A 13903-nucleotide genomic window follows, 5' to 3' on the forward strand; every position below is an offset into this window, starting at 1 on the left:
TAGAACTGAAAAGTACAAAATTTGAAATATGCCCACTGAGTAGGTTTAATTGCTAATTAGAATGGCTGAAGGGTTGGTGAATTTAAAAACAGGTAATGAGAAATTATACTATGTGAAAAACAGAGCTAAAAACTGTTGGGGCACCTGGGTGGCTCACTGGGTTAAGCATCCAACTCCTGATTTCAGCTCAGGTCATGATCTCACATTTCATGGCTTTGAGCCCTGCATCGGACTCCATGCTGACAGTATAGAGCCTTCTTGGGATTCTCTGTCTCTCCCTCTCTGCCCCTCCCTCACTCATGCTTTTTCTGTCTCAAAATAAAAACAAGAAAAAATTTTAAAAAAACTATTGAAAAAAATTAACAGAGCCCTAATGTTAGGACAATATCAAAGAGTCTAACATATATATATGTAATAGGTATCCCAGAATGGCATAGAAAAAAAAGCTTGAAAAAATAATGGCTGAGATTTTTCCAATTTTTCTGGAATACATAAATCTACAGGTCTGAGCAACCTAAGCAAAACTGAAGCAGGATATAGATAAAGAAATTCATATCAAGAGCATCATGATCAAGCTATTGAAAAGCAAGGATTAAGAAAAAATCTTAAAGGCAGCTACAAAAAAATGACCTAGTGCAAGCTGGCTGGGTGTGTGGAAGGACATAATTCAGATAAAATGAAGGGTAGAGGACAATGAAATTACTCTTGATTTTGGCTCAGGTCATGATCCCAGGGTTGTGGGATAGAGCCCTGCCTGGGGCTGCACACTGGGCATGGACCTGCTTGGGATTCTCTCTCTCTCTCTCTCTCTCTCTCTCTCTCTCAAATAAACCTTAAAAATGAAGGAGGAATAAAGATAACTTCAGATCAATGAAAATTTAGAATTTATCACCAATGGATTTACTTTACCAGAAGTCCTTTAAAAACTTCGTCAGAGGGAAGGTAAATTATACTCGTTGGAAACTCAGATCTTCAGGAAGGAAGGAAGAACACTGGAAATGGTAAATATGGGGGCAAATATAAAAGATAATACATTCTTTTCTTAATTTCTTTATAAGACATGTAATTGTTTAAGACAAAACTTATTCACTATATTTAAATATATGTGGGTCTAGTATATGTGACAACAATAACATAAAGGATGGGGGATAAATAGAATGACCCTTTTGCAAGGTTCTTATATTTTACATCAAGTGCTACAATATAAGCTTTATGTGCACTAAGATAATTTAAGGATGCATACAGTAAGTGCTAGGATAAACACTCAAAATTAATGTAAAGAGGTTTAGCAGAAGGTCAATAGAGGAACTAAGATGAAATATGAAGAAATATGATTAACCCAAAAGAAAGCAAGAAAGGAAGAACAGAGGAACAAAAATTATGAAAAAAATAAAATACAAATTGCAAATGACAGTAAACGAAATCCGAACACATTAACATTACATTAATGTAAGTAAACTAAAAACACCAATTGAAAGGCAGAAATTATCAGACTAAATGTAAATAATAAAACCAAGAGGGGCGCCTGGGTGGCGCAGTCGGTTAAGCGTCCGACTTCAGCCAGGTCACGATCTCGCGGTCCGTGAGTTTGAGCCCCGCGTCGGGCTCTGGGCTGATGGCTCAGAGCCTGGAGCCTGTTTCTGATTCTGTGTCTCCCTCTCTCTCTGCCCCTCCCCCGTTCATGCTCTGTCTCTCTCTGTCCCAAAAATAAATAAACGTTGAAAAAAAAATTTTTTTAAATAAAAAATAAAACCAAGAACCAACTATAAGTTATTTACAGGAGATGTATACTTATTTACAAACATGCATACGTAAAGACACAAATATATTGAAAAGAAAAGGATGGAAAAAGATTTACCAGGCAAACAGTAAGCCTAAGAAAAGTGGACTGGGGCGCCTGGGTGGCGCAGTCGTTAAGCGTCTGACTTCAGCCAGGTCACGATCTCGCGGTCCGTGAGTTCGAATCCCGCGTCAGGCTCTGGGCTGATGGCTCAGAGCCTGGAGCCCGTTTCCGATTCTGTGTCTCCCTCTCTCTCTGCCCCTCCCCCGTTCATGCTCTGTCTCTCTCTGTCCCAAAAATAAATAAACGTTGAAAAAAAAATTTTTTTAAAAAGAAAAGTGGAGTGATTTTATTACTGTCAGACAATATAGACTTCAAGGTAGGAGTATTACAAGGGATGAGCGACAGTTTATTACAAAATAAAGAAAGGGCCAGATCATCAGGAAGAAATAAAAACCTAACTGAAGACATAAAAAACCTGTGTCTACACCTAATACCACAATTTCAAAACTATATAAGGCAGGGGCACCTGGGTGGCTCAGTCAGTTAAGCATTTGACTTTGGCTTGGGTCATGATCTCATGGTTCATGAGTTTAAGCCCCGCTTAAGGCTCTGTGCTCTCAGCACAGAGCCCACTTTGGATCTTCTATCCCTTCAGTCTCTCTTCCCCTCCCCTGTTTATGCTCTCTCTCTCTCAAAAATAAATACACATTAAATATATATATATGTATGTGTATATATATGTATGTACATATATATATGTATAAAGCAAAACCTCACCAAACTAAAAGAAGAAATAGACAAATCTACAATCATAGTTAGATTGTAACCCTCATCTCAGTGAGTGATAGAGTAACTATATTTAAAATCCATAAGGATATAGTTGATGCAAATAACACTATAAATACTGAATTGATATTTATAGAAACAATTGATAGTTATAGAACCACTCAACTGCAGAATACACAGTCTTTTTATTGATTGATTGATCTCTGTACTATTTTATTTTATTTTATTTATTTTATTTACATCCAAATTAGTTAGCATATAGTGCAACAATGATTTCAGGAGTAGATTCCTTAATGCCCCTCACCCATTTAGCCCATCCCCCTTCCCACAACCCCTCCAGTAACCCTCTGTTTGTTCTCCATATTTATGAGTCTCTTCTGTTTTGTCCCCCTCCCTGTTTTTATATATTTTTTTGTTTCCTGTCCCTTATGTTCATCTGTTTTGTTTCTTAAAGTCCTCATATGAGTGAAGTCATATGATTTTTGTCTTTCTCTGACTGACTAATTTCACTTAGCATAATACCCTCCAGTTCCATTCACGTAGTTGCAAATGGCAAAATTTCATTCTTTTTGATTGCCAAGTAATACTCCATTGTGTGTGTGTGTGTGTGTGTGTGTGTGTGTGTGTGTGTGTGTGTATATCACATCATCTTTATCCATTCATCCATCGATGGACATTTGGGCTCTTTCCATACTCTGGCTATTGTTGATAGTGCTGCTATAAACTTGGGGGTGCATGTGTCCCTTCAAAACAGTACACCTGCATCCCATGGATAAATGCCTAATAGTACAATTGCTGGGTCTAGGGTAGTTCTATTTTTAGTTTTTTTGAGGAACCTCCATACTGTCTTCCAGAGTGGCTGCACCAGTTTGCATTCCCAAGAACACACATTCTTTTTAAAGAGCACACAGAATGTTCATTAAGGTAGATAATATGCTGAGCTATGAAATAAGTCTCAATAAACTTCAAAAAAGGTTGAAATCTTAGTGTATCTTCTCTGACCACAGCACAATTAAATTAGAAATCAATTAATGATTTCTAGGAAAACCCCTAAATATTTGGAAATTACACACACACTTCAGAGCAGTCAAAAAGAAACCATACAGGAAATAAAATTAATTTTTAAATGAATGAAAATTAAAGCACAACATAGCAAACATTGTGGATGCAGATAAAGCAGTGCATAGAGGGAAAGGCATAGCTTTAAACACTTATATTTTAAAAAATTAGAGAGGTCCAAAATCAATAATACACTCTTCTACTCTACCCAACTTGAAAAAGAAGAGGAAATCAAATCCCAATTAAGTAGCAAGAAGGAAATAATAAGCACAAATATCAGTGAACTAGAAAACAGAAAATCAGTGGAACCAAAAGATGGCTTTTTGAAAAGATTCTTAAAAATGATAAGCTTCTAGCTAAATTAGTCATAATAAAAAGAGACAAAATACAACCAATATCCAAAATGTCTGAACAAAGAACAAGGTCCTTGCTGTCATGGGCTTGTAGTGGGAGTAACAAAAGTTAGTCACAGAAATAATGATGGTGGTAAACTCTTTGAGAAAATTCTGCGGTGGAGGAGAGGCTGATTGGGGTTCCGGGGGTGGAGGGGGGGGGGGGCTCCTAGACGGAAGTAAATGAAAGCCAACCGCTCCAAGGCACCCACCCCACTTCACATCTTCCGGCGCTGGCAGCGGCAGGTGGCGGCCCCGCCCCGCGCCCCGCCTACCTCCGCCCCCGCCCTTCTGCGCAGGCGCAGGGTTGGCCCGAGGTGGGGCGCGGCTGGCGGCTGCGCGGGGACAACTGCCGGGCCCGCGCGGAGCGGGGCCGCGAGTTTGTGAGGTGATCTCGCCCCGACCCAGCGGCTCCGGTCCCCCGCGATGTCGAGACCAGAGCCGGGCAGCTCGCCTCTCTGAGCTGGTCCCAGCGCGGACGGCACGGAGGGAGGCCATGGCGGAGTCCTCCGAGCCCGGGCTGCGGGCGTCAGCCGGCGGCGGGAGCTTGGAGGAGGAGGACGACGAGGAGCGGGAGCCGCTGCTGCCGCGGTTCGCCTGGGCCCAGCCGCCTAAGGGCGCCCCCGGGAGCGCCGTCAGGCTCGTGGAGGCTGCCGGCGAGGAGGGCGCGGCCTCCCCTCTCGAGGCTGGAGACGAGGAACTGCTGCTCCCGTCCCGGGACTCGCCCAGCCGCTCCTCCTGGGGCGTGGGGGTCCTCTCGGGCTCGCCCACCCACCCGAACCGGAAACCGCCCCTGGGTGCAGGTGCGACTCGGCCCCAATCTCCACCCCGCGGTCCTCCCTGCGCGCGCGTCGCCGCCCAGCCCCTCCCGGGGTCCCACCTCTGTCCCACACCAGCCCTTGCCTGGTAGGAGAGGCAGTTAGCCGGGCATCCCTCCCATGCGGAGCACAGACCCGGGGCCGGTCGAAGCTTGGACACCTTCCCTTTCTCTCTGCTCCCCAGTTTCCTTGCACCTTTTCCAGGGGCCTTAGGCCACCTCACTTAAGGCCCGAGGTTGTCGTTAAACTCTGACCCTTGAGGCCTCTCCTAAGAGTAAGCCTCAACTTTTGCAATCAGACACTGAAAGGAAAAAAAAAAAACAAAAAACCCAAACTTAGCATGGTAACATGACGTAAGTCGTTTCTCAAGTTTGGACTTGAGTTTTGGAATAAGAAGCCTGAACTATCAGGAAAGTTCCCGGAGTTGTGAATTTGCAAGGCAGATGGATGACGGCAGAGAGCCGGAGAGCAAGAATATCTAGTTGCCACTGCGACACGTTTCAAAACTTCTTGCAGTTAATGTTATTGTGACGTTAGCCAGAGGGGGCAGAGGCAGTTGAATTTCTCCAGCTGCTATCTCGTGCGCAAAGTTTTCTTTCTGGAACCATTTGTATTCTTGTACTTTAAGAAGGGGGCGGGGACTTTTTCACTATCGAATGGACTGGTAGCCTCAGGTGGAAACGAGGATAATTGATAGGATGTTGAAAATTAATCAAGGGTAAGCATGCTATTGCAGGCATGGATATTTGTCGATGAAGGGTTTTTTGGCAGGTCGGGTCGAGTTAGCCTAATCTGATAGTAAAACAGAGTGGGCTTGTATGAATCATAGCTGGAGATGAGACGGGCTAGTTTGTAAAATTCGGATAACACCTATTTGTTGGTGGTTAGGATGGTTTAAGTGAGATGGTGTGTGCACTGTGCCTGTAGAACTCCCTGGATGACAGCTTGAAGAAAAGCCACAGAAATTGTACTTGTCATTACTACTGCTTAGTCTTTCTGGAGTCTTTAGATTTTACATGTCCTGCTGTCAGTACACTAATGGGCCTCCCACAATTTAAGAAAGTTTGGATGGAATAGGTTATTCAAGTCGTAGGTGAACTGAACATTCAGACACTCTCAAGCAGATACATCGGAGAGGCCTCGGAGAAGCAGACGATTTCCTGTTCAGGTGTTTCATGAATAAAGCTTTAGCAGACTGGTCTGACATGCAGGTCTGTTGCCACTGTGTTAGCTAACAGGTGCATTGACGTTGAACAGAACAAATGTGATGATCACAAATGGACCCACATTCCCCCAGCTGTGTAATGTGTTTTTGTATTACCTAGAATCCCTTCTGTGAAGTAACTAAGATCTGTGTGGCTAGCTTCCTTTTTGCTGCCGTAAATTTACCTGTGTAGCTAGATTTTAAAAGAGCCTGAAACCTTGAGTGAGAGGGAGAGAGAGGGAATCACAAGCAGGCTCTGTACTGCCAGCACAGAGCCCTGTGTGGGGTCCAGTCTCAGGACCATGAGATCATGACCTGGGTCAGATGCTTACCTGACTGAGCCACCCAGGTGCCCCGGAAAGTGAGATCTTGTAAACAAATAGTATTAAGGCTAGAAAAAGTAACTGGGATAGAATATAGTACTCATAATACAAATGGATTACTAAAGAGAATTCCTACGTTCCAAAATGGTAATAATTTATTTATATCACGGTTTACATTTTGCGGAGATCTCTCTTTGTGTAGTTCATTAATTCTTACAGCAGCACGGCAAGTTAGTTGTTACTCCTTGTTGTGAGAATTGAAAATGAATAAAACTGTAGTGACTAGTACATAGAAGTTCAGAGGTAAGCCAAAGGCAAGTATACAGGAAGTGGTAAAGCCAGACTGAGCCTAGCCCTTCTTTTTGTGTCCTGCACTTTTTCCATTTTGCTGTAGATCCCAAGTATTGTAAAATAGTTGTTACTTTTGGTGATTTATTAATGGAGGTCTTGTTTTTAATGGATTTAAAAATAGTTTTGAATTTCAATAAGTATTTAAACATTTCAAACCAGTCTCCTAAAAAGTTTATGATTGAGTAATGTAACTAGATTTTTAAGTTATTTATTTTGAGAGAGAGAGCGTGCAAGTCAGTGAGGGGCAGAGAGAGAGAGAGACAGAGACAGAGACAGAGAAGTGGGGCTCACCCAGGGCTCATGTTTTAGCCAAAGCAGGGCTTGAGCTCACCCAGTGTGGGACTCGAACTCAAACTGCGAGATAATGACCTGAGCCAAAGTCAGAAGCTTAACGACTGAGCCGCCCAGGCGAGTTCCATTAACTTCCTTTGTCCTTTAGCATCCAATTTCCATGAAGCCACCTCACTAGTTCTAAGAAATTCTTGCATTTAGATGAATATTAACATCATTTATCTTACGCTCAATGCATGAGCCTTTATGCTTAACTATTTTGTCTATGTAAATAGGAGCTTTACGTGGAAGAGTATCTGTTACCTTTACTTGAGCAAGACATTGACAGTCTGGAACCAGCATAAACATAGTATTGTTGGGTCAGTGTCAAAGTAGAAAGATTAGTGGCATTCATTCGTTAGTTGTCATTTTAATCAGTGAGTTGGAGAGTCATAAAAATGATAATACCTAGGTAACAGTATATGAAGGGCATAGTTCTGTGCCCTTCACTTATATTAATATATAACTAACCCCACGAAGTGAGTTTTATTTTTTATTCTCATTTTAAGGAAGCACAGAGAGGTGAAGTGACTTTTCCAGGATCCCAGTTAACACAAACCAGGAGCACTTACCAGTTTTGTTGGAGAGCCTACAAGTAGAGAATGGTGTTAGAATATACTAGGAACTGCCAAAGTCAACGGAAGTGTGTATTTAAAAGCCTTTTAATGATTCATGGTGGCTTATAAATGTATGAACAAAATAGCATCATTTAAAAATAAGGAAGAGGGGCGCCTGGGTGGCGCAGTCGGTTAAGCGTCCGACTTCAGCCAGGTCACGATCTCACGGTCCGTGAGTTCGAGCCCCGCGTCGGGCTCTGGGCTGATGGCTCAGAGCCTGGAGCCTGTTTCCCATTCTGTGTCTCCCTCTCTCTCTGCCCCTCCCCCGTTCATGCTCTGTCTCTGTCTGTCCCAAAAATAAATAAATGTTGAAAAAAAAAAAAAATTTAAAAAAAAAAAAATAAATAAAAATAAGGAAGAAAGACGAGGGTGGGAACTGAGGTAATGAAATAAATAAGGTGGAGGCCATCATAGTACACAGCATGCACAGGAGATGCTTGCTGCAGGCAGCCCACAAATCTGATGTTTAAGGTTACAGAAAGAAGCACAATGTGCCCATAAAGGTAAAGCAGCTATTGGAATCTAAACTGACCTGACAAAGGATAACCTGTCGTGTATCTTTTGGAGAAGAGACTATGTACTGAATAGTATCTTTGTAATAAAAGTGATGAATTTCATAGGAGTATTTCTCATAACCTCCTTGAAGCCCATTTTAATAAAGGAATTCTAATGGACGGTGCTCTCAGTATTGCCAGATCCAGATCCTAGACACTGATAATCTGGCTGAATTTAGAGGACAATATTAGAAGAGTAGATGTCCTATGCGTCTTGACAGTTATCCATAACTGAGCTATTGAAAGATGGTGAGCAGCTACCTCTCACTGTCAAGCGGTTATTGCTCAACCAGTAATTAGAAGACGCTTATTCTTTGTTTTCCGTGTATTGCTGAGATGCATCATTCTCAAATGCTTGAGTGCCTGCTGTGTGCCAGTGGAAGTTGAGGCCTCGGGACACAGTGGTGACCGGATAGCAAATGGATGCCCAGTCACCAGCCTTGTCCCACAGAGCTTTATAGTAATGGAGGGAATGGTCAATTAAAACAGACAGTTCCCACAGCTGATCTGTTTGGGTGGGGAGAACTGAGGATTCCATTGAGCTGTGCCCTGGATTTAGGGGCCTGGGAACACTTAGCAGAGGAAGGAGCATCCAACTCGAGGCCTGAAGGATGACGGGCACTTGAACCTCTGAGGCAGTGTTCAGATCAGCAGACTGGTGAGCTAACGACTTTTCTCTTTAGAAAATTCTGGTCAGTGGGTAAGATACAACCCAACCCTCAAGTGAGGAGGGGCTTGTTTTGATATGTTGCCACATGTCCTTATATGAAAGGTTTATAAAATGGATTCTCTTAATTCCATTTTCAATTCTGCTTCCTAAAGGACCAGTGATAAGGCTTATATGTGGTTAAGGGCAGAGTTTGTTAATAAATAATTTTCAGGCTTATTGAGGGCCTACTATGTACCAGGCACTGTTTTTTTTTTTTTTTTTTTTTTTTCAACGTTTATTTTATTTTTGGGACAGAGAGAGACAGAGCATGAACAGGGGAGGGCCAGAGAGAGAGGGAGACACAGAATGGGAAACAGGCTCCAGGCTCTGAGCCATCAGCCCAGAGCCCGACGCGGGGCTCGAACTCACGGAGTGCGAGATCGTGACCTGGCTGAAGTCGGACGCTTAACCGACTGCGCCACCCAGGCGCCCCATACCAGGCACTGTTTTAAGCACTTGGAATATATCAGCAAAACAAAAATGTCTGCCCTTCTTGGATTTGGATCATTTTGTTACAGTGTTACAAGTGATCAGATGGAGTTGAAGGATCAATAAGAATTAGCCTGGGAAGGAAGCTTGGAACATACTGGGGAACAGCATTGGCAAATGTTGAGAGTGTATGCTGGGTATCTGGTGTAAGTGAGGAGCTCAAACAGGACCAGAGCTGGACTAGAAGGTCACCACTTCTTAGAGGAGACCTGAAGGGAATACACAGAGGTGGAATTGAGATTTTCCTCAGAAAATTCTTTGATACAGAGACAAATCAAAACCCTAATAGTTTATTCCTTAAAAGGAGCAACAGTAATTTTGCCGGAAAAAAAGGTTTTCTTCATTAAAGAAAATGTAACTAACCATGGCCCTCAACTATTAAAAATCAAAACTAGCAATGACGACAGGCCTTCAACCCAAATCTCCAGAGCACTCACAGCATGAAGCGCCATAAGTTTTGGAGAGATCCTCCAACTTAAACTAATTGCCACATGTACAGTTAAGTAAATGAAGAAAGCTTTAGAATGTAATTGTGAGTTATGAGTTCAAGAAAAATTATCTCCTAAAAAACAGTTTCTTTGATTTTAGAACAGTTGGTAGGTAGTCATTTTTTCCAGCAGCAATTTGGATAGCAGGACCAGTTGTCTTTTAAGCGTCATTCTAGATAGTGATGGTAAATCCAGGACATCTTCAAAGAACGCCCATTTTCATGTGGGGAGATTATCTCATTTATTTAAAAGAGTTGCTCAATAAGGGACAAATTAAAGCGAAAGGGATTAAGAACATCCTGGCTGATTTTATAGGAATGGTTCTGCTTGATCTGATTTTGGTTGAAACTGAATTAGTATGCAGTTATTATAATAATAATTATTATATTGATTATTATTATTCAGAGTATAAGCATGGGCTCCATGAGAGCAACAAAGGCAGGTTGTTACATGATGAACTCATAAAGCTTAGCCCGTAAAACAATTTGATAACATTTAATAGTAATACCGGCCAAGTCTACACGTAGTTTCCGCAAGAACTGCTCAAGTACAGCATGGGAGAGACCAAGAGTGGTCCAAGTTCAGTATGCATTAGTAGTATGACCAGATTTCTAAACAACTAATGTGACACCAGAGTGCTTCTCATTTTGGTATACTGTCAATGCTGAGAGATGTGTCTTCCCTGCAATGGGTTGCTTGATTCCGGAGACCATATTTCATAAGGGGGCACATTGAAAACCTGAGGCATGAAATAAGAGGGCAACTCGTGTGCTGAAAAGCCTGAAAACACTTCCAATGGGAGGAGGCAAGAGTAGAGGAGACTTAGGGGAAGATGAAATGATCGTCAGCTTTTTGAAGGGCTCTTCCTGTAGAGAAAGGAGTAAGTACGCTTTTGTTTTGCTCCAGATAGCAGGTCTAGGACATGGTGTGAAACTACAGGAGACTTAATTTCTGGAAAAGGAAGAAGCTTATACATTGTTTCGCTTCCAAATAAAAGGATCACAAAAAAAGTAGTGATGTCTTGTTGAAAGTGTTTAAACATTTCCTCCGAAGACCACCTCCTAGTGACGTGTTGTAAAAAGTACACTAGTGCTAGGGGCAGGGTTGAAATAAAAAAACTTTCCAACTTCTTTCTTATTAAGAGGCTTCACCTAGGGGCACCTGGGTGGCTCAGTGGGTTAAGTTTTCGACTTCAGCTCAGGTCATGATCTCATGGTTCCTTTGTTCAAGCCCGGTGTTGGGCTCTGCACTGACAGTGCCTGGGATTCTCTCTCTTCCTCTTTCTGCCCCTCCCCGACTCACTCTCTCAAAATGAACTTAAAAAAAAAAAAAAAAGCCTTTGCCTAGAAGAAATCTCATTTGACTAATGATCATTATTACTGGCATATTCTAGTACATAAATAATACTTCATTTATTCAGTTAAATATTAAGTACCCACTAAATGCTGACTCCTCATCCAGGTGCTCAGGATATACAGTGAATAAAGAAAGACTAAGTTTCTCCATTCTTAATTATTTTCACGGGATAGATAAGGATTAGGAATTATCACATCAATTGTAGTGATGTAACTAAAATACTTGGATTATTTATTCATTTAAGTAGGTTAAATATGCCCAATAGTACTTTTTGTAGCATTTTTCTTAGCACATACTTTTAAAAATTAGTAACAAAAAAAATTTATTTCTGTCTAAATGAAGGGCAAATTTTAAAATAAGTAAGTTTATGTTTTGAATTTTCATAATGTTGAATGCATGTAATAGCATTTAAATACCTTCCAAAGTAAAATATGAATAATTTTTGCCTTGTGTACCACTTTAAATGATTAATTGTTCATTCATTTTGCAAGTGTTTATTGATTACCTGTTATGTTCCAAGAACTATAAAAGTTCTGGGTTGGGGCACCTGACTCTTGGTTTCGGCTCAGGTCATGATCTCATGATTAGTGGGATTGAGCTCCATGTCAGGCTCTGTGCTGACAGTGAGGAGCCTGCTCGGGATTCTCTCTCTCCCTTTCTCTCTGCTCCTCCCCTGCTCATGTGTACATGTGCACGCTTGCTGTCTCTCTCTCTTAAAATAAATAAACTTAAAAAAAATGATTAGCTTCTCTGTCAAGTATAGAGAAGGCGTGGGTGAAAGAGGGAAAGCAGTTAAGAGAGTCTTACAATAATCTAGGTGAGAGTTGATAGTCCCTTGAATCACATGGAAGGAATGGAGATGGTGAGAGGTGATTGGATTCTGGAGTTCGTGTAAGGTAGAGCCATGCGAACTACCGATGGATTAGATGTTGGAGGTGAGACTATAAGATCATGGGTGATTCCAAGGATTTCCATGAGCAACTGGAAGATTTGGAGTTGCCAATAACTGAAATAGGGAAACCTGAGAGGGAAGCAGTCAGGTGGAGTTATAAAGAGAAGAATTGAGTTTTGGGTGGTAAAATTTGAGCTGTCCATTAAACATCTAAGTAGAGATGTTGAATATCGTAGTCTGGAGTTGAAGGTAGAAGTCCAGGCTTGACAAATAAATTTGGGAGTCATCAGTGTTGATAACGAAGAGGAGAGGACCATGAACTGAATCTGGGGCATCCTAAAGGTAAACTGTCACGAGGTAAAAGTGAGCCAACAAAGAGACTGAAAAAGAGGAGCCAATGAAATGGAAAAACCTGGAGAAGGGGCATCCTGGAAGCCATGTGAAGGAGGAAGGAGTGATTAACAGGGTCAAATGGTGGCACTGGTCAAGGAAGATAAGTTCTGAGGTTAGATTTAGCAATATGGATGTCACTGTGTACCTCACAAAAGTTTTATCAATGGAGTGGTTGGGACAGAAACCTAATTGAAATGGGTTCAAGAGAGAGTCGAGGCAGAAATGTTGGAGATATTAAATGTAAATAACTATAGAGACCTTCTGCTATACAGGGGATCAAAGAAATGAGGGAATATCTAGGAGTAACGTGGGAGTAAGTAGATTTAGGCTGAGAAATATTACAGCATGCTTAGTATGGTGATAGAAGTGATCCAATAAAGAGGGAAATATTGATGCAGGGAAGGATTGCTGAAGAAATGTCCTGGAATCATCAGGAAGAGATAGGGTCTAGGACACAAAGTGGATGAGTTGATCTTCAAGCTTAGTTCGTCTGTAGTAACAGGTGGAAGACAGGATGTTGTGGGCAGATGTGGTGTGGAGGGCTGATGATACTGATTTCTGATTGCATCTGTTAAGGATCGTCTGAGAAAGAGGGGGTGTTGGAAATGTGAAGAGGGGGGAGGTTATGAGAGAGTTGCCCAGAACAGTGGGAGAAACGGTACCAGGAGTTGTCCTAGTTCAGGTTACTAGAACAACATACCATAGACTGAGTGGTTTAAACAACAGACATTTATTTCTCCCAGTCCTGGAGGCTGGAAAGTCTAAGATGAAGTTTCACGATCAGGGCTGGGAAGTCCAAGATGAGTCCAAGATCAAGGCTTTCCTGCTGGCTGGCAGAGGACCACCTTCTCATTGTGTCCTCACGTGGCACAGGGCGAGAGAGAGCATGCTCTTGGCATTGATCCTGTTGTGGGGGCCCTACCCTCATGACCTCACCTAAACCTGATTACCTCCCACAGATTCCATCTCTCAGTACAATTCCATGGGGAGTTAGGGCTTGAACATACCTTGGGAGGACACAGAGATTCAGTCCGAAACAGGAACGTAGTGTGCTTCCCAGGTGGCATGGAGGACCCACCTGAGGTTTGTGGGGATGCATTTACATTAAAGTGAGCTCTCAGGCCTTGTGTTTGTGTATGTTTGTGTAGTCAAGTTCAGCTATCCAGGCCTAGGTGTACTCTGCAGACAGTTGAGTTTAACCAGTTGAGTTTAATGGGATTTTTCCAGGTGACCATGATAAGGGGAGGGAGGAAAAGAAGAGTGATTATATGATGCCTGCCCGTAATTTAATTAAGCTGGCCAGCGAGGGATGTGAGGACGCAGAGATCAGTAGCAGCATGGGAGGTCAGTGCCTTGTGG

The 13903-nt window shown here is 42.2% G+C and overlaps 1 protein-coding gene across 1 annotated transcript in view; it reads left to right on the forward strand.

Annotated features, from left to right (window-relative positions):
• Positions 1-4345: 4345 nt before the first annotated feature.
• The window catches only part of PI4K2B (phosphatidylinositol 4-kinase type 2 beta), a 32496-nt gene continuing 22938 nt past the window's right edge, over positions 4346-13903 (forward strand). The window contains exon 1 of the mRNA XM_047091060.1: positions 4346-4823. Coding sequence (XP_046947016.1) covers positions 4517-4823 — 307 coding nt within the window. The 5' untranslated portion in view covers positions 4346-4516. The remainder of the gene's footprint in view (positions 4824-13903) is intronic.

This window comes from Lynx rufus, unplaced genomic scaffold (assembly GCF_022079265.1).
Source record: "Lynx rufus isolate CCGP_SWC_20201006 ecotype Redwood Valley unplaced genomic scaffold, mLynRuf1.p SCAF_3, whole genome shotgun sequence".
Taxonomy (NCBI): domain Eukaryota; kingdom Metazoa; phylum Chordata; class Mammalia; order Carnivora; family Felidae; genus Lynx; species Lynx rufus.